The sequence below is a fragment of the Coptis chinensis genome, chromosome 3 (assembly GCF_015680905.1).
Source record: "Coptis chinensis isolate HL-2020 chromosome 3, ASM1568090v1, whole genome shotgun sequence".
NCBI classification, from domain to species: Eukaryota; Viridiplantae; Streptophyta; class Magnoliopsida; order Ranunculales; family Ranunculaceae; genus Coptis; species Coptis chinensis.
Window position 1 is genome coordinate 40,371,035 of NC_141458.1, and position 20,323 is coordinate 40,391,357.

Below are 20,323 nucleotides of genomic sequence, written 5' to 3' on the forward strand. Positions count from 1 at the left end.
AAACCATTTACTCCATTCAGTTCAGCATGGATGATCCATGAATCATAGTACAAAATATTAACTTCTAGATTGGGATCCCACAATAGCCAAAGCTCACCAGAATGCCCAACTGCTGGAATTACAAAAAAACATGTAATCACCACCGAGACTCCTTGTAACACCTACAAACTTATTGTAAGAAGCCAGAGTTTTAGACAAGAAAATCAATATAGGTCTCTCCTTTCTAATATGGTCCTTAAGGGCATTAACCATTGAAGGACGACCAACACCTCGACAGTTCCAGCTGATGATACTCATGACTTTTGGTGGCCTGCTTCTGATCAGATATCCTCGCCTTTGTTCGTCTCTTCTAACCAGAAGTTGATGTTTGAGTAGAGTTTCCTTCTAATGACATGTAAAATACATAGCCAACTACTTCTCTGAATGAGCCTCCAATACTGTAAACAAGATAGCTTTACAAAAATACTCTATTACTCAATTCAGTCCACCCCGTCATTGTAACACACTCAAAACCATCACTGTCAACCAAGAATCAAGTATTTAAACCGATGACACAATTTTTAAGCAACTGCTAATAACTTGTCTGACCGGATGAAAACAACAACCAGAAAAATAGGATCTTCGTCCGATTTAAGCTACCAATATCATATCAATCAAAATCCAACCTATAACATAGAGTCCTCAAAATAAGGAACTCTTTGCTTCGCCCGAAATTTCAAAGTAAAAGACATTAGATAGCTAGTTAAACTCGCCGGAACCCATGAAATCACTGTCACAACCGTTCACCAGCAATCACCACTTAGAACTAAAACACAGTTTGCCCAAACATCCCATCAGATTGATTCTCACCCATGAAAACTGGGTTAGTGTGGTTATAGAGATGATGTTGAAAGGAGGGGAATGAACTGAAGCAGAGAGTCCTTAAAACTTAAAAATCATGATAAAAAACAACATGCAAGTATATAGAGATAATAAAAAACCAAGAAATTTGTTAGGAATCAAGAAAAAAAAAATAGTTGTTTTGGGAGGGGTGATCGAAGAGAGAAGATTTCGCTCTTACTTTCATTTTCAATTATGGATGACCTCATGAAAAATCAATTTTATGTGGCTTCTTTTTGGTTTCAAACTGAAAACATACTTTCCAAAGTATGTTTTTAGTTTGCTTCTTTTTTCAAACTGATAACATACTTTCGAATAATACCTAGATTATTCTTTTCTTCTCCAACAAACTTTCAACAATGTCCACTACCTTGTATATTGCCATTTTATTAGTTGATGTTTACCCTTTTGTTTATCTTCTCCTATATAAATCAAGGGTCGGGGTATTGACACCCTAAAATTGAATTTACACTCCTTTGACCAATTCAAAGATATTAGCACCTTTCCATTAATCACACAAAAAACACTGACGACAAGCAGTTGTCGCGAGATTGCACGGTTGCCGTGAGATCCTATATTTCACGGAAGGTAGTTGTTGTGGGTCTTTTATTTTATTTTTTTTAATAGCCACCGTAAAAAAAAGTTAGTGCTACAAGATGATTGCGTTTACTAAAATGGAGTCTTTGCTTGTGTTAATTATCAAAACTCTTCTTCATTAATTTGATCACAATATTTTCTTATAACATATGAAAATATTTGCCGCGGGATAACAAAATTATGGCTTAATTGTACATTTTTTTTCATGGTTTTGGTGTTGTTTTTGGAATGTATAAAGAAAATTTTAAAGAAGAAAATGAGATATCCATATGTCGTGTGTGTTCAATACGCAAAATTTAAAGTGAAAAAAAATAAAAAACACAAAAAAAATATTCCGCAGTAACTGCCTACTATGGGATATGAGATCTCGCGGCAACCCGATGCCGTGGATTGTGTGATCTTGCGACAACTGCCTGCCGTGAGATATGAAATCTTGCGGCAATCCGATGCCGTAGAACTATGAGAATGTGGGGTGTAAAAAAACATATAAAAAATAATCATTATTATTTTATTTTTTGCCAAAGAAGTGTCAATTAGGGGTGTTCATGGGTCGGTTTTGGGTCGGTTCTTATCAGTTTCGGTTCTAGGTCTAGTTTTAGCGGTTCCTATCGGGTTCGGTTCTTTTGGGTTTTTTCTTATATTTTGAAAACCCAGACCCATACCCATTAATTAAGTCGGTTCCAATTTTGGTTCCGGTTCCTTATCGGGTTATACATTTTTATTGCTAAAATTATTATTTTTAGTTATATAACCGATATAAAAGTTGGTTTACAGCGACCATAACACTTGTCATTGATATTTTTGTCCTCTCATAAGAAGTAATGGTCCTAAATTCAATAATAATATTTGAAAATTATCTAAAAATTTTAAATACATTCTCATACATTATACACATGTGTATATTTTAAATCGAACATATATATATTATACTATACGTAATGCGTCATATATAGAATAAATACCACATGTACCACAATTGTTAGTTAGCATTGCACGTATTCGTTATCTAATGTATATACATGTAATATATCAAACATGTACACATTCATGCATTAGTTAATATAGACAATGCATTAGTTAATTCATAGTATACGACTATACGTGTAGACGTAGACATGTAAACATTATTATTAATATTTATAATACACATATTTAATGTAATATTATAAAAGATGCATTTAATAACACACATTCACTATTATGCTAAATGTTATATATATTTAGTATAATTTTACACTTAACAAATATAGACTGTATATAATAATAATATTTGGGTTTGTCTTTATTTAGTGTAATATAATACTAAATTCTATATATCAAAATCAAACTAATCGGTTCTAACGGTTTCGGTTCTTTATCGGGTCGGTTCTTGAAGACCCACTTTAAATAGGTCTAATATTTTAAGACCCATACCCGCTATAAATAGTTTCGATTCGGGTTCGGGTAATTAGGTATCCATGCACACCCCTAATGTCAATCCCATAAAATGGGTCCCAATACCGCGCCCCTAAATCAATAACTTTTAATGTGTGTAGTTCAGTAATCTTAAATCCGAACGTGGTTGTGAACATGAAGTATAAAATAAGAAATCAATCGTGTTTCACCCTGCTCCAATTTATCCGTGAGCGTAGCGAACTCTTGAGGTCGCTTTTATCAAATCACCCAAAAAACCACTTGCTACGTGTCACTCTCTCCCGTAATGCATCCCGTACCCCAAATAACCTTTCATGACCCTACCCCCACCCCCCCACCCCTTTTTTTCTCATTTTCTTTTGTCTTCGCCTCCCGTCTCCCAATCTCTCCTCCATCAAGCCAGTTCTCACAGTCTATCTTGAAAAAACGCCTAGAATTCAAGTGGGTTTTCCTTCAAACCGAACCAATTGAAATCTTTTAAACGACACATATATTTTCTTAAGATATTTCTCGCTCTTAGATTTTAAACGATACATACTATATTTTCTTAAGATATTTCTCGCTCTCAGATTATTATATTTCTCTCTCTCGGATTCGCCACTTCAAAGTACAAATACAATAAATTCATTTCATCAGGAAATGAAGCATTGGAAGATTTCAAAACATTGGTTACAGTTGATTATGATAGAAGAGTGATTATTTCATGTTGTAGGTCATCACTTGCGTTTTTAGGTGAAACTTTACTTTTGGGTTTTGTAATTGTTATTGTTTTTAGAGCTTTAGTGAAATTAGGGTATTGGGTTTTTGGTCTTGGTGGTGTGGTTATGGAAGTGGGGTTTTTGTTTCGAGGAGGGATGGGAGTCTTGCTGGAAGAGAAGTGGTGGTTGAGAAAAAGAGGTTTAAGGAGAGGGAAGGGAAGAAGAAGGGGTTTAATTTTAAGGTTCCAATTAATCCCCTTTCGCCTTCTAGAGATGTGGTAAAGTTGGGAAGTGAGGCGGCTTTGCGGAGACCGCAATAGCATGCGTTGGAAGGGGAGAAACTTCCTAAATGGTGGCCTGATGTTGTTCAGGCTTCTTCAGTTGTTTCTGGCAATGACAACCAGGAGTTACAGAAAGAAGCCAATAGAGTAATTCGAGGTTTGATGATTTTTCTTTGTAATTTTTGTTGTTGAGGCAATAATATCACATTCGTTACATGATAAATTATTTTCTGATATAGGTTATGAAATAAAATTGTATTTAGCAATTGGCAAATGTTTAAAGCTGCATTTGGTATTGTGAAATCATCATGACCTGTTTTTGTCATAGAATTCATAGCTCAAGCCAAGTTGAACAATGCCCATTATGTATCTCGACATGTAATTTGAAGCCCACAAAAGTGATTATTGGAAGCTTGGATTGTTGTTTCTTCTAATCACTTCTTAGACATTGGTTCCTTCTATCGTTCATCAGTTGACTTTGTTCTCAATTCTGCAGCGAGGTGTGCATTGTCATTCAACACAAATATATTCTTGTTTTGATCACTACTTCATAAATAAAAAATCTATTATAACTTTATTGTGCTCCTCATATGTGATGCAGCTCAGCAAGCAGCTCTACCTTTGCACAAATTGATGGGGAGGATGCACGCCAATTTGTTGCTGGTCTTGCTGATTGCATAGGACTTCAAAATGTTCACAATGGTTGCAGCACGGACACATTCATGTTTTCTGCAGGCCTGGGTAAAAAGTTTTTTTTTTTTTTTTTTTTTCCAAGCTATATCTAACTATATGTCTATATGTTGAACATATTCACGTAACATGCAAGACTATCAGAAATTGAATCTATCTCTAGATTTGTTCTAGCGTCTTAGTAATCCTCATTAGGTGGATAGTAAAATATCAGAAAAATAGCAAAAAGAAATTCGGAGATATTTTTAGTTTGTTTCTTTTTTCTGGGTTTTATGTTAGGAAACTTAAAATAGTCGGCAATACATTATATCCCAACTCCCGTGGTGTTTCGCAGGATGTTTTTGCTAAGATTAAACTTCATAAATCAATAACTAACAAGTTTAGAAGTCACCAATTATTTTATTTTGGTTTAATCTGTTTTTTTGCAGATATTAAACCGCATCTAACATTCTAGTCTCTCTCTCTCTCTTTTTGGTATCTAAACACACAACACTTTCCCCTTGCGGTTTTTTTTATTTATTTTTTATTAATTAAAATGGTGTATTCTGATTGCAGGCATTTGAAATGCAAGGAAAGCGCACTGAGGCTCAGATGGAACTTTTAAAGATCTGTATCATTCTTCAGATATTTCCTCCCCAAGAATCATCGGTAAGTACTTCATTACATGCATAGAATGAGGAGCTTACATGCTTTTTTCATGCCCCCATAGTTTTCTCCGTAAAATCTGTGTATTTTAATTTATGATTTCACCCTCCTGGAGTTTGGAATGTCTCTTTTATTGTAAAATTATTGTAACTTCAAGTTTTATACATAATATGAAATACTCATACTTATATAGTTCTTTGTTCTTGATCTAAAATTTCATATTTGTATACTAATTGATCTCATTGATTATTATCACAGCCTGAAATGGAGATGGTGGTGCGAGGGCTCAAGACACATCTAAGAGTAGAGCAAAGAGAATTGCTGTTGAATCTTCTAACAGGTATATGCGGTCCTGCAAGTAAAAGTGGTGCAGAAGCTCTTGGTTTGATAAACAGACCTTCAGTTGAGGATGATATGTGGCATCTAACTTCGTGAAGTCATACAGATAAAGAAAATAAAGCTATAGAAGACAGAAAATACATGTTATTCTTTTATGATCAGAAAATGTAGATTATTCATGAACGAATATGAACTGTACATTACAAACTTTTTATCAAGACTCGTTTTTTCTTTCAAAGACATCTTAATCCATTATAACGAATGAATACTTTAGTTTTCTGATGGTGTTGTATATATGTATTTTTGGTTCTTCAAATAACGAAAGATAAAACATGTTTCTTTGGAATGACAGATTTTGTGATTTAATGTTGAAGATTAGAGAATATTTTGCCGAAAATTCCGTTCTTATCCATTTGGAGAATGTAATATTGTTTTAAAGTTAAATATATGTTGATAGGATATTATGTGACTTAGCTCCAAACATAAAAGGGCTCCATTGCCCATAGAGTTGGGGTGCCCATCGTAATGCATGACTACTTAGCGGGGGAATAATGCATGACTACTTAACGGGGAAAATTTCCGCAAATACTAGCTTTTTTCATTATTGTTGGGATAATGGTCTACTTTTTCACATTTACCGCATACGTAGTTATTGTGATAGATAGAAGAATCATAGTATATATTTCTGTGTACGTGCAAAAGTGTTACACATGTTAATACACGACTGATGGTTCAAGTACGCAATAAAATAACCGTAGCAAAAAGATTCAATCAATATTGTTACACTTGATAAACTAGACAATGATATAGTCTATTTTCCTTAGTTTATCTGTCTAATTATCAAAAAATTAATCAAGTTGTGGAAATAAAAATATATATATATATATATAAATAATAATAATAAAATAGTCAAATAAATAATATGCTACTACGCTCACGCCCCACTGCAATGTAGTATACTAGTATAAAGTTAAGAATATTTGGAACGGTATCGGTAAAAACTGGTTTATATCGTTCCACTTGCTAATTTGTTTTGAACTGGGTAAAAACCGTAGACTTACAAACTTATATCTATTGGGCTAGAAGAATCCAAGAAATAGATGTCGTCATACAACTCGCAGAAGTAATAATGAGATGGGTACTTTCCTACAGTACTGATCATCATCACATCATACTCCCTCTGTCAAAAAAAAATAATCTCTCCCACCCAACACGCAACTCCCCCCTTCCTTCCTTCAAACCTACACGCTTTTTCAAAAAAGCTGGATTGGTAACCCCCCCTCTCTCTTTCAATTCTACATCTATAAAATCTTTATTTATGTAATTATGTACACGTTTTTGTTCCAATTGTATTTCCACAAAATTTGTTTATATGATTTTTTCTAATCTTCTTTCTTTTTTCAGTGCATAAATAAACAGGTTTCTTTCTCTACGCCCTGCGCGTGACCCAGCCACTTCTCCATACCATACCTCAGAAAAAAAAAAACAAACCCAGCACCACAATGGAAGTAAAATTATCAAACGATAAACGCGAACGTGAAATGTACGACAGCTTCGCGGATTTATACGCGATAATTAAAGTAACTGAAAAGCTAGAAAAAGCATACGTACGCGACATAATCTCATCGAAAGAGTACGAACCCGAATGCTTAAAACTGATTACCCAATTCAAAACCTTGACATCTTCGTTAAAAGATACTGTGCCCAGTGTGGAGAGGTTTATGGAAACGTATAAAATGGATTGCCCATCTGCGTTTAACCGTTTAGTGACATCAGGTGTGGCCGCGACGGTTGAACATAGGGCGGCAACGACTGTGGCGACTAATTCGTCTGCGGCTATTGTGGCCGAATGTGTTCAGCATTTTATTACGGCAATGGACACATTGAAGTTGAATATGATTGCGGTGGACCAAGTTCATCCGGTGTTGGCGGATTTATTTGCGTCGGTTAATAAGTTGAGTATATTGCCTGTGGAATTTGAGGGGAGGAGTAAGATGAAGGAATGGATTGGGAAGTTGTCCAGGATGGGAGCTGCGGATGAGTTGACTGATCAGCAAGCTAGGCAGCTGCATTTTGATTTGGAGTCGTCTTATAACTTGTTTATGGCTGCATTGCCTAATGCTGGATCGTGATGGAGTGTTGGTAAGCTTTTCATTTGATAAACTTGGTATGTTTTATTTTTGTTGGTGGTACAGTATGTTGTATCTGGTGGAAAATTGGTTTTCTGTATATATGGGAAACTAGTGCTATGTTGTGACAAATCACCTTTTGGATAATTATGTTATGTTTGAATCTCTAATTTAATGTTTGTATTGATTTTGAAGGATATATGCAAGTGGTATATGATTTATGTTTATCTTTGTTTTTATGTTAGTTCTGCAACTATCCATACTTTTGTTTGATGATGTTTTTGCTGCCAAAGGAAACTCTTAAGCTGGGAAATTGTTTACTTGGTGAAAAACGTTCTATATAATTGCTTGCCCAAGTTAATATTAGGCACGAGAATGTCTATCTGTTGATGATTCTTTCTGTTTTCTGGATTTCTTGATCTATATCGGAAACAACTCAAGTTTTCCTCTGTTTGTATTATGTTATCTTTATTTTTTCTGTCCCAAGGGGAATACATTTTTTTTTCACTTAAATTTATTTGTGTATGTTAAACATAGAAGGTTGGGCATTTCTTATATGTATTAGAAGAATTGAAATAATTTTTCTATGGTGCCTCATCAGGAGAAAACACGGACTAGTCATAGTTGTTAGGGGGAAGACCTTTTCAAAATTCTTTTATCGTATTGTTAATGTGATGGCAGAGGAATTGAGTTGTGGTAGTTCCATGATCAATAAACCACCACATTGGAACAATGGACATATTCAGTGGGCCAGTATTTTCTGAAGTGCAAGGAATCAGGGGCCACTTGTGTCAAAATTGATCTTAGTACTAGTAGACCAGTAGTATGGTTTCATCAAATGCTCAGAGAGAGTTTTGTTCTATAGAAAACTTTAGTTTGGGACTTTGGGGCTGGTTGAGAGGATGGTTTTAAACTCGACTCACACGGTAAGTTTTTTTACTAAAAACTTTACGGATTCTGAATTCTAGTTTACAGGAGAATTGCATTCCCCTATCTTTAGGGAACTAAAATCTAGGGTCAATATGCATTTTCTGTAAGGAACTCTGCATACAGATGCCTGCCTTTAGTTATATACGTGGGTATTTGGAGATGAATAGACAATTTGAACAAATTGCTGTAACTTACCAGTTTTTTATCTAGCTGCCGGTTAATTATTTCATCACTCATGGCGGTTCTTTTCATTCTGCACTCGTATCCGTTAATCTGTAATAATTTTTTAAAACAGGAGATTTAGCAGTAGTTTGCTGATGATAATAGGGTTTCAGTGTGTGGGCGGTGTTATTAATCAGTTACGTCGTGCAAATCAAATTATAATGTTTCGGATGTAATTCCGTAAACACTTTGACTACTGTAGCCTGTTGCGTTAATGCCACTCTGATATTGTTGATAACCTTAGTTTTTCAGTGCTACGCTATTGAACACTATTATTCCTCTATTTCGTTAGTGTTTATAAGATGGCCGCTTTGTTAGGTAGTCCCAAACCAAAACTGTTGTATTTTTCTGATTTCTACCTGTAAATGTCATGTCTCATTCCCTCATAGTCACAAATCCTTATGAACAGCTTGCTTAAATGGCCAAGTTTAACAACTAGACATTCCTATTTTTTTTAAAATTGTTTTACTCCTATTGGTCTATCTACAGTATAGGAAGAAAACCACTTGGGTCGTTGCGTATTATAATTTTCTTTTTGGCCTTTTAAGCTGTGATGTTGTTTGGAGGAAGGAAAAAATAATTCGAGACTGTAAGTGCTGTCACAAGAAGCTCTAGATGATAGCAGGTTGCATTTTTAAGGGTTTAAATGCAAATGAAACTGTTAGAATTATAATGCACAATTACATATGGTAATATACATTTTGTATGTGAACTGCAGTTACTTGTTATGATATATGCAAGTACTGCCACATGTAACTAAACTTACCAGACATAAGTCATTATAATGCCTTACTACATTAGCGAGGCAAGTATTTCTTGATTTTTAGTGTAGTTTAAGCCTTTAAAGTGATCTCTTTGAAATCACCATTCCTTTCATGTCGAGTCGAGTTTCTTTTCTTCTCTTGTAACAAGTTCTGGAGCAAATCCCCCTCTGTTCTATAGTTATGGAGAAAAGGTTGCTTGTACATTTTTGGCTTCTAAATTTTTCTGTTGTTTGTCAAGTTCAATGTTCCGCAAGTCACGGGACCAGGCTACATAAAAACAGTTTTGTATTACATATCACTGTTAGAAACTTAAGGTTGTCATAGGAGGCATCCATTATTTTGTCTCTTGTAAGTTATTCTGGATAAAATAGCTGATTTAGTACAATTTCCTTATGGGTGCTGGAAAGTTATAATTTGTAATCTTGAGATTTATCTTCATTGGGTGTTAAACCATCTGTAATTTGGGTAAGTTGTGGCCGTATATTGGAAAATGTTGATAGCACTAGCCATGGTCTTTGTCCTTTGAATATTTTATACTATGAGATGGGGGTAGTAGAGCAAGTTCTGACATTCAGAAGCGGGATTAGTTGGAATTGAATGGAAAAGCAACTCCATTTCTACTGGCTATAAACTTTGGAATAAAGTCAATAAACGAATGTGACCTTGTGAAGGGGTCTTAATTGCATATACTCTGGTTTATGGCTTAGCGCGGTTGATGATATCTGCCCTAGTGTTAATTACACGACCTTGACTATCAACTACAGAGGTCATTTTGGGAGGAGAAACTATGCGCTTTTGGGATCTCCGTCTCCTTGGTTTGAACCTTTAAGCTCTTATTTATGTGGCCACACTTTGGAATAAGAGAATGTGACCTTGTGAAGGTCCTTAATTACATATACTCTGGTTTATGGTGGGTTAGCACGGTTGATGATATCTGCCCAAGTGTTAATTACATGACGATGACGTTCAACTACAGAGATCATTTTTGGAGGAGAAACTATGTGTTTTTGGGATCTCCGTCTCCCTGGTTAGAACTTTTAAGCTCTTATTTATGTGGCCAGACTTTGGAATAAGAGAATGTGACCTTGTGAAAGTCTTAATTGCATATACTCTGGTTTATGGTGGGTTAGCGCGGTTGATGATATCTGTCCAAGTGTTAATTACATGACCTTGGCGTTCTACTGCAAAGGTCATTTTTGGAGGAGAAACTATGGATTTTTGGGATATCTGTGCTCCTTGGTCAGAATCTTTATGCCCTTATTTATGTTCTTAGCTTAATTTAACAGCATGTAAATCCCCCAGTCCGGTAGGGGAAAAAGGGCTAAGCGGCAATTGAAGTGAGTGAGGTAATGCCTACTTCACATGTCTCCTGGGAAATGCCTCTGATAGACATCTTGTTTCTGCCTACGATCATCTCAAACACCACAATCAAAAGCCGTGTCTGGGCTACGCTCAACATCAAATCAAATTTCAATGGTGCAATGTTAAATTTCAGCTACATGGTTGGGCATACATGCTTGGGTATATTTGTTTTACACTACAAAAGATAAGTTTGTTTGCTTTCTTTTGGTTTTGTGTTGGTTCAGTTTATTTTCAGCGCCGCAATCTATTTCTGTGAAGATGCGGTGGTGCGGCGGACATGGTTAGATTGGGCTACTTCGAAATCCGATAATGGGACTTTATGCTAAACAGTATGTGGCAACATTTTGCCAGTACATTTAACTTATGTGCCTATTGCTCCTGTATTAAGGTCTGGGCAAATGTTTTGAATGTCAGACATCATAAAGAGCTTTTCAAGTAGTTACTAGTGATCTTCCCATTGTTAATTAAGTGCTCAGGTTAGGTTGACTTCTTTAGTGAAGCTAATATGTTCATCATGCCCAGCTGCTTTGTGCTTGTTATAATTGGCTTTAGGGATTATAATGGCGCAGCAAATGCAATCCGTATAAATTGCAGTTGGGATGTAAAACTATTTTTTAATGGAGTGCAACCTGAAATCATGGGTATCCTAATTCCTATCAGAAACAACAGCAAATTTGCTAATTGAAATGCCAAAGATGATTTTGTCAGACCACAGTTTTCTGGTCCACCCGCCCCGGTGTTATTGACTGGCCTGGTTCTGGTTAATCCACCTCATTATAATGCAGAACATCAAATGCCAGTAATTTTGGCTCTGCTAGTTAATTAAAACTGACTATGCTGACATTTCCGTAGCAAAATTTGCTGAACCGGGGGAAGCCTATTGTCTCTCTTATTAGTGCAGAAAAATGGGTGATCCACTGAATGCCTAAAAACGCTCAATTAGGAGTTTAGGACGCACCAAAGTTTAAAAACGCTGCAAGATTAGGACAGACCAATGTGGGTGATTGACTGAATGCCTATAAATGCTGCAAGATTAGGACAGCCCAAAGTGGGAGACTAAATGCCTGAAACCACTGCGTCGCAGTAATTGCACCTCATTTGGCCTGTTATTCTATATGCAACTATGTTTTGATGAGGCAAAAAACAAAAAAATTCTAATGATTGGCTAAAATTTAGGCCATAGTACTGCCAGACCCAGAGGAACAAACACTGTAAAATTTATGTACTATTTCAAACGTTGACTTTTTTTTTTTCTCGATAATTCAAATGTTGATTGTTAGCTATGATGGAATGTTGTGCAATATTCTTTCCTGCGTACTTTCATGTCATGCATATACGAAGTCAAAAACCTTGCACAAACCTTGGATTGAACACAGACGCACAAAGATTGTAGCTCTCATAATCGCCTCTTCTTTATACAAATTTCATAACAGCATCGTTTACATGGGAACTTTATATTTTAAAGAATTGCTTGAACTCCCATTTTGTTGTGGCAGATCTAAGAATTTGCAGATGGGATTTTGCCACAGCCAGCATTACTATGTTGCAGTCTGTGTCGGCAAATGGGACCTTAATGGCGTTCCCTTAATAAGGAAAGCAAATGTGTCTGAATTCCTACGGTGACATAGCACGACTTGCTGGGAGTCAGGGGTCTGTTTTCTTGAGTTTCATTCCCCAAGAGGGAGTGCTGTTGCATTCCCCACTATGGTCTGTCCGCCTAATGTGCAAAGTTGAAGATATTCAAGGCGTTTAAGATGGGTATGACGAGGACAACAACAACGACAATTCCAATAACTATGGCAATACACGTCCACTTCCTTGAGCTTTTTTGAAACTCTCTTGCTGTTTGAAGCTGATCAGTTCCTCGTCGAACAAAGGAGTTAGCATGGGCCACATGGCTTTCAATGTCATTAAGCTGTTGGCCTTGTGCGTCCACCAGGGCAGCCATGTCAAGGAAAACCTGGTGAAGCTCAAGAAGGTTCTTCTCAATCTCCTTAATGGCATCGTGGCGTTCTTGAATTTCTGAGATTGTGTCCATAATTTGACCTCTCCCTTGTTCCTGGATAGCCTTTTGTACAAAGTTCTCACTCTCGCCGCTTGATATCAAGTTCTCAATGGTTTGCTCATCTGCGTTCTGACCAGTAATGGTAAAGTACCTCCGTTCCACTGTCTCTTTGTACTCGGCTGTCATCTTTCCCCGGAACCCCTGGAATTCATCCATCATGTCCTTTAACTTCTTACCCAACCCACCTACAACAGATGTTCTTGTACGATCAGCAGAGCTTCCTGGTCCACATCCTGGAAGTTTTCGATGAGCAACATTGGATCTCTCAAGTGCCTCTAGCTTTCCCTTGATAATTTTTACCCGTTTTAACACCTGCTCCACATCAGTATCCATGCGAGACCGAAGCACCTTCATGGTCTTGGCATTGTGTGCCGTTTTGCTCTCCTCATTCAAGTCCTGCAACTTCCTGTAGAGTTTGTCCACAGCTTTCATGTCCTCCTTGACACTCTCTACATCCTCAAAGAATTTGTCAAGGTTTATTGTTTCCTTCCCAGCTTCTACATCGTCGAGATCAACCTGACGCTTTAGGTCCGTATACTTTTTGAACGAACTCGAGAAAAGATCGTTCATCTTGATCGATGTCTTGTTCTATCAGTCACTTCTTATCTTATTTCCTGAATGTTTTTATTGATGAGTTTACAAAAAGGTTATCGAAGAAAGTTGTCAATTACTTTTGCACATTTTCGTTGTGGTCATGTTATGGATCGAGTGTTTGTGTAGACGGAGAAGAAGAAGACGAAACACATAATGGGAAATCCATCTAACAAGTGTTTTGTTTAGGTAGAGAGGTTTGTAATGAGTGTCAAATTAGAACCGAACAAATTCAATTAACTTACCTAAAAATAGGCTGCAAGAACTACTCTTGAACCAACCAGTTTGAAACTTCTCTTTTACTTGGTCAATCACAGAAAAACTAATTCGATTATTCCAGGATGGTACAAGGTTGTGTGGTCTACTTTTCTTTATGAAAGAAGAAAGGAATTCATTATTAAGCCCGTGGAATGTCAAAACTCGGAGTTGTACAACTAATCTAATTATTATTATCAAATAATGTCTAGTGCGATGTTCTCAGGTACGCTTGGAAATAGAGCAATCCGTATTATCCACAATAGATGTCCTCAATAGGTGGAATATAAATATATATGTACATACAGGAGACTGTCATTTCGGTGTAACTAAGAAGTTCCAGTTTAATAGATCAAACCGTTCCACCGTCCAATCGAGAAGATGTACATAATTTGGTTGCCATCTACTTGTTTTTTTTTTTTTTTTGCTAAAGGGTAATTTTGCATTAAAATTTTAGAAAAAGTTACAAGGTAAGAAAAATTAAAGTTATATCATATGCGGCCATGGATCAAGTTCCGTGCCAAATTTTTATGTAAATTTGTAATAGGTTGCATTATGGTCTTCTAGTGCTTGTATGAAGTCTGGCCTATGCGTCCACCATCGCTGATCACCATTTGCAAGAGTGCATCATATCCATAGCACAATAATCAGCCCCAAAATTTGTTTCCCTCCATGTTCTTGTGATGTTCACCAAGTTTAATTGCGCTTTGAGTTTTGCCATATAGTTTTAAACCTCCAATGTACCTTGTTTGCTTGAAAGGCATAGACAATGGCTTGTGAGTCAGATTCGATCCATATGTCTCTCCATCCTTGCTTGATTGTTTTTTGTTTTTCTAGTATCCTCTATGACGAACGTAATTTGGTTGCCATCTACTTGTATGTTGTGCATTGATGTTTGAAGTTAATATATCTCTTACTTTTCTTTTTTGTGGATAATTGCATACATTTGTGATTCAAATATCAAATTGAATGGTAAAATCAATTAATAAACCTTATTTCAAATATTCATAATAATTCCCTAGCTAACTATCCAACTCAACTATATTTCTTTTTCATCAAAGTGACTAATGACACCACTGTTATTAATTCGCTATATATGTGTTGTACCTTGATGATCTCAATTCTACTTATACTGATGGCAACATACACTGCTTTCCTAGCAAATTGCGTACTTTAGGCGCTATTTAAAAGGTAGTAGCTTTCGAACCCGTCCTACGAACGGATACTGTTATATTAAATTATTATGAAAAATATTTACAAGGATTTTTTAGACATTGGTCCTAGTCTTACTATGGTAATTAGGCTTTGGTCCAGGAATATGCTAAAATATTAGTTTTTAGTCCTACTTCTGCTACTTGACTGTCAGTCAATTCAGTTGACTGTGGTCGTGCTGCCTGCTCTTTTGAAATGGCAAAAATGCCCTTGAGCATGCATCTCACGCACTTGCCTAAATAATTATTGATTGCACACGTGTCATTAAATGAATGGGTATTAGAATCTTAATTTTGTGGCCGTATGATTTTAGTTGCACATCTTGATAATATCATAAAACAAGGAGGGAAAGTTCCCACCTTATCGCTCGATCTGTCTCACTCTCTTTTTTCAAACCATTGTCCCCTCTCTTTCAATCACTGAAACCCTAAAACCATTTGATTGATCTTCTCACAGGAAACCTTAACACCTAAAACCAATACGTCCACATTAGTACTCTCGATAATATGGTTCGTTTGCGCACATTATATTCATTTTTTTGGAGTGTTATGAACTGGAATTGATTGTCGTCGTTGTTTTAAGCTGATCTTCGTTTGTTTTGGAGCTGATCTTCATCCTCTAACTCTTTAAGTCGATGTAAGTAAAAAGGTTAAAGGCTATTTCTTTATATGTTTGGCAATAAAAATCACAATTTTTATATACAAACATATATGAAAGATCACATTTTTCATATGCAATAAACATTGAAATGGTGTTTTTTATTTGAATTTAAAACATTGGATGTCATGAACAAATACTTAAATCTATTAATCTACATCTGAACTCCCTTAGCCTTTCCTTCAATGCTTGCATGATAATCATTTGTTGTATATCTTATACGATAATCTTTAGTTTTAGCCTTCTGTAACATTAACATTAAAGTGGTGTTTTCTGTAGTCTCTTAAACACTTTTGTTTTTCTGTAGTATTAAAGTTGTGTTTTATCTTTCTTTTAGATATTCTTATCTGTAATGGTTCTTCTTGTGCATGGTTAATGGTTTGTTCTGTGTTAATGGTTTGTTCTGTTGCATGTTTATTGCCATTTTAAGAAGTTGGACTAAACTCTAATATTATATTATTAAGTGAGACTAATATGTTATTTTTAATTAAGTGTATTTAATCCTAAATGCCTGAAACAATTTAGGGGTTTTAGTTTAACTTTGTGATATTTAGTATTTCAGCATATGAAATATACTGAAATTCATGTAAATTGTATGTAATTTATGTTTTCTAAAATTGAATGTTATTGTTATTTGTAGTACTATGTCTAGTCCTTTGCTAGGTGTGAAAGAATTTGTGATACATTATGGTGGTCAATGGGGGAGAACCAAACAGGGGAAGACTAAGTCTAGTGATTACAAGGGTGGCAAGCAACACACTTTGAATCTGGATGGTGAAGAGGTTAGAATAGTGTGGGTTTTGTTGTTGTTCATCTTAAATTCTTAGGTTGGAGGAATGGTTGGATGGTTGGAAAAATCTCTCTCTACTATTTTCTAGTCTCTCTTACTCTTGTTCTTAAGTTTTAATGGTGGAAACACTAGTTCATTATCTAGACTTGTTGAAATCATAAAGACACTTATGGATTTAATAGAAAACATTTATGAAAATGGATTGGATGATTATCTTGCTCACAAAGTTATACTCATTTGAACTTGTCAAATGAGTATGACTTGTGTTTGTGGGATTGAATCAATTTAGAGATAAGTAATGAAAACTTGTATTGAAAAGATGTAATGAGCTTGTATTGAAAAGATGTAATGAAAACTTGTATTGAAGAGATTAAGAACTTGGTTTAACACTAAAGCTTGAAGAACATAAAAATAGAAAACAAGAAAATAACAATTTACACTATTAAATTAAAACATTTAATCTACTCCTAATGACCAAAGATTAGCTCTAGGGTAATGTTCTTTCTCTACAACTTTGGTTTATATAGGATATCAATTACATCTTTGCCCTTCCTTCTAGAAACAATCTTGTGGGATTTTGACCTAAGCCCATACAATTGAATTCTTGATTTTGGCTTTAAGTCCCTAAGTCCATAGCTTTCAGCTTTGAGTCCTTGATCGAGTCTTTGACTTTGATAGTTGACTTTGACTTTCCGGCACTTTTGCTCCTAAACTGGAATCTTCTCAAGTAGCATAAATAACAATCCTTTTTGCGCTAAAATGCACGTACTAGGAATATGAGTCCTAAATGGCCTGTATCCTACAAACGATAGAAAAAGCTATAAGTTGTCTGTTCATTAAGCATAAAAAAGACATAATTGAAGTATTGTAAAGGTAATAAAACGTACATTTGGGAACTGATCAACTACCCCTACCTCGGCAGCAGCGCCATTTGATAAATGTAAAATTGAATAGTTTTACCTACGAATAAGATACGAAAACTCAAACGTAAAATTGAATAGTTTTACTCACAAATAAGCAATGAAAGTAAAACTAAAACTGAACTCGTGTGTTTTTATCAAAGATTATTCTACTCTCGATTCTATCAAAATAGAGTTGGAGTAAAAGATTCGTTCCACTCCTCGTTCTTTAGCATTTAATGTTTCCTACGACTATCGATCTATCCAAAGTTAAATGAGAGTAATGGTGGGAATTTTATACTACGATGCAAATTAAACTAACAAGATATGAATTTATACGACTACGGAAATACTAAATTAATACTAGATAAAGAATTAGGGGGGGATTGATTCTACCTTAACTCGACTTAATTTAACTAACGAAGAATCATCATAATCCGAATTGAAATGCTTTCACATAACAATTGGTTTTTCCTAATCCCTAGTTGTTCATGGTAATCTCTACCAACTAACATCTAGTATGTGAAACAAGCAAACCCATTCTCATGGTGAACTAATTGTTTTCTAGAATAGAATGGAAATTACGACTATTCTACGTTAATCAAAATCAAGTTTTCATCAAGGCTTCTTCAATCCCCTCTAATGGAGGTTTAGCCTAGAGTCATTAAACTATCATTTCCAATTGAATTTAAACAAGACATCATAAAGATTCTAACTTTACTTATTTTAATTCAAATGGAAATCTACTCATGCAAGAATTAATTGAAACTAGTAATGACAAATAACTAAATCTATGAATTGAAACTAAATAATTAATGGAAAATGAAACTAAATTAGGAAGAACTAATTAACTTTATTAATCTAATGAAGAATAAAACAATCATTCAATACTAAGTTAAAACAAGATAATAAAAACTAATTAATTAATGGAAAAACTCAAAACTAGATCTAGATTATTCTCTAATGGCTACTTGCTACCTAAACTCATTGTTTCTTAAGAGTTAAGTCTTTTCTATTCAAATGGAGGAGACAAGATCCACATTTTCGTGCATGGGCTGGGGAGCCATGTTTTGGGCCGGAAAATCGAGCCCAAAACCCAATCTCTTCGGTCCACAGGGCCCTTTTCAGCTAGATCTGACTTAAGCAGGCTTTTCATCCACTTTTGCTCTTCCGATTTGGTCAAGGTTTGGACCATTGGAAAGCTCTTTTTGAGTTGGTCGTTTTGACATAAGGTAGGCCCAATTCCGAGGTTTGAGCCCAAAGATACGGTCTTCAGAAGTTCTGCTGATTTTTGTGTGTTGTTTCTACCCACGTTGACTTAGACTTTTCAGCTTTGACCGGGCTTTACAAAGGTTTTTTCTCCTTGAATCTTGGTATTTAATCACAAAACTTCTTAGCAACCAACCCTTGCTCCTTTATCTCGCCAAAGTGACACACTTCTACACATAATTGACTTCAATGCCTGAAATACATAAAAATACGTAATTATCATTAACTCTTATTTATTACTCGCATGATTGGTCTAAAAGTATTATTGTTAAGGGGTTAAAACTACAGTTTTGGGCTCTTATCAAACCACCCCCAAATAGCATTTTTCTTGTCCTCAAGCAAATATGAGAAATTAGATTAAGTGACCAAAAATGGAGTTCTAACTAATCTCGTTTCGCTGAGTGCGATTGCATTGACCATATGCAACAAGACCTTAAACCACTAGGAATTCCCTAGTGGACCTAGTGGACGAGTTATAGCCTCGTGAGAGTTTTCCAGTGAAGGTAGTCACAAACTTCATCTATACTACAACGACTAAGAAATAAACTATTGTTTCCTTATCTATGTCTCAATTATCTTTACATCTCACTAGCAATGAATACAGAATAATCAAATCGAAACCTAAGCTAATATATGCATAATAATCAATCATCTACGAATAAACATATATACAATGAGTAATACTATGAAATGCACTAGCAGGTCCGTTTATGAAAACTCGGAATAACGTCCTTAAGTAGGTCCTCACGTAAATGTCAAGACAAAAACCACTCTGATTTTTCCGCTCAAGTTTCGCTACTCCAGTCTGCAATGGGCACACTTTACCTTACAATCTCAATGACACACAAGGAAGTCGGAGTCGATCAAACACATCTGCCACTTACTATCACACTAACCTATTCCTAATTGAGCTAGAGGTCTTTATTAGGTAGTTGCGGGGATTAGGAGATGGTTTAAGAAAGAAGGAAATGAATATTCAAAAAGGACAAGTCTGAGTTAATAGGGTCTTCATATTACGTAACTAGAGAAACCCTTGTTCTTTTGCTTCTACACTTTGTTTCCATCCTTAGCCTTTTTATTTTAGCTTTTTGACTTATTTTATTCTATTTTTTGAGTTTTTATTTTGTTTTATTTTTATTTTTCTTTTCTTTTCTTTGGATGGAAACTTCTTTTCTTTTTATTTTCTGAAGTAACTAACTAATTTTTGTTTACACAAGTTTTTTCCTTTCTCTTTTTTTCACTCATCCTATTCTCAGACTCATTCTATAATGGGTAGGTTGATTTTTTATTTTGTTTTGTTTTGTAACAGGGTAAAGGATTTACGGTTTATGAAAGGCTAAAGAAAGGCTCAAAGGGGCGACTAGCGGAAAATAATTCATAGGTTTGAATTTCTGGCTATATCGATCAAAAGAGGGCCTAAATTTTCGCTTAGGATATGGTATAGTGATCAAGCAAGTGGACGTGTGATTTCTCTATCCGGATTTTACTTCTCCCTTGTGTCATTTCTCTAACGTTTCACTCATATAAGGCTTTAAACTATATTCTCATAGGATTTGTAGAATAATTACTCTAGCCTAGATTTCATAAACTTACTGCCAACAATCATAGATACTCATGTAACATATTTATAGATAGA

The 20,323-nt window shown here is 35.4% G+C and overlaps 1 protein-coding gene and 2 pseudogenes across 2 annotated transcripts; 2 read left to right on the forward strand and 1 right to left on the reverse strand.

Annotated features, from left to right (window-relative positions):
- The first annotated feature begins 1,828 nt into the window (after positions 1–1,828).
- Positions 1,829–5,658, forward strand: LOC147509604 (uncharacterized; annotated as a pseudogene).
- A 1,013-nt stretch (positions 5,659–6,671) lies between these two features.
- LOC147509605 (vacuolar protein sorting-associated protein 28 homolog 1 pseudogene) lies at positions 6,672–7,896 on the forward strand (annotated as a pseudogene). Its single transcript, XR_015218529.1, has 2 exons — positions 6,672–6,812; positions 6,947–7,896. The product of XR_015218529.1 is annotated as a vacuolar protein sorting-associated protein 28 homolog 1 pseudogene (transcript).
- A 4,443-nt stretch (positions 7,897–12,339) lies between these two features.
- Positions 12,340–13,722, reverse strand: LOC147509606 (syntaxin-124-like). Its single transcript, XM_086601892.1, has one exon. The coding sequence runs from the start codon at positions 13,582–13,584 to the stop codon at positions 12,667–12,669; it is 918 nt and encodes a 305-aa protein (XP_086458018.1). The 5' UTR covers positions 13,585–13,722; the 3' UTR covers positions 12,340–12,666.
- Between the last annotated feature and the right edge of the window lie 6,601 nt (positions 13,723–20,323).

What these genes read in the sequence shown, in the direction of transcription:
- LOC147509606 (XM_086601892.1), bottom strand. Translation starts at nt 13,584, where the DNA reads ATGAACGATCTTTTCTCGAGTTCGTTCAAAAAGTATACGGACCTAAAG.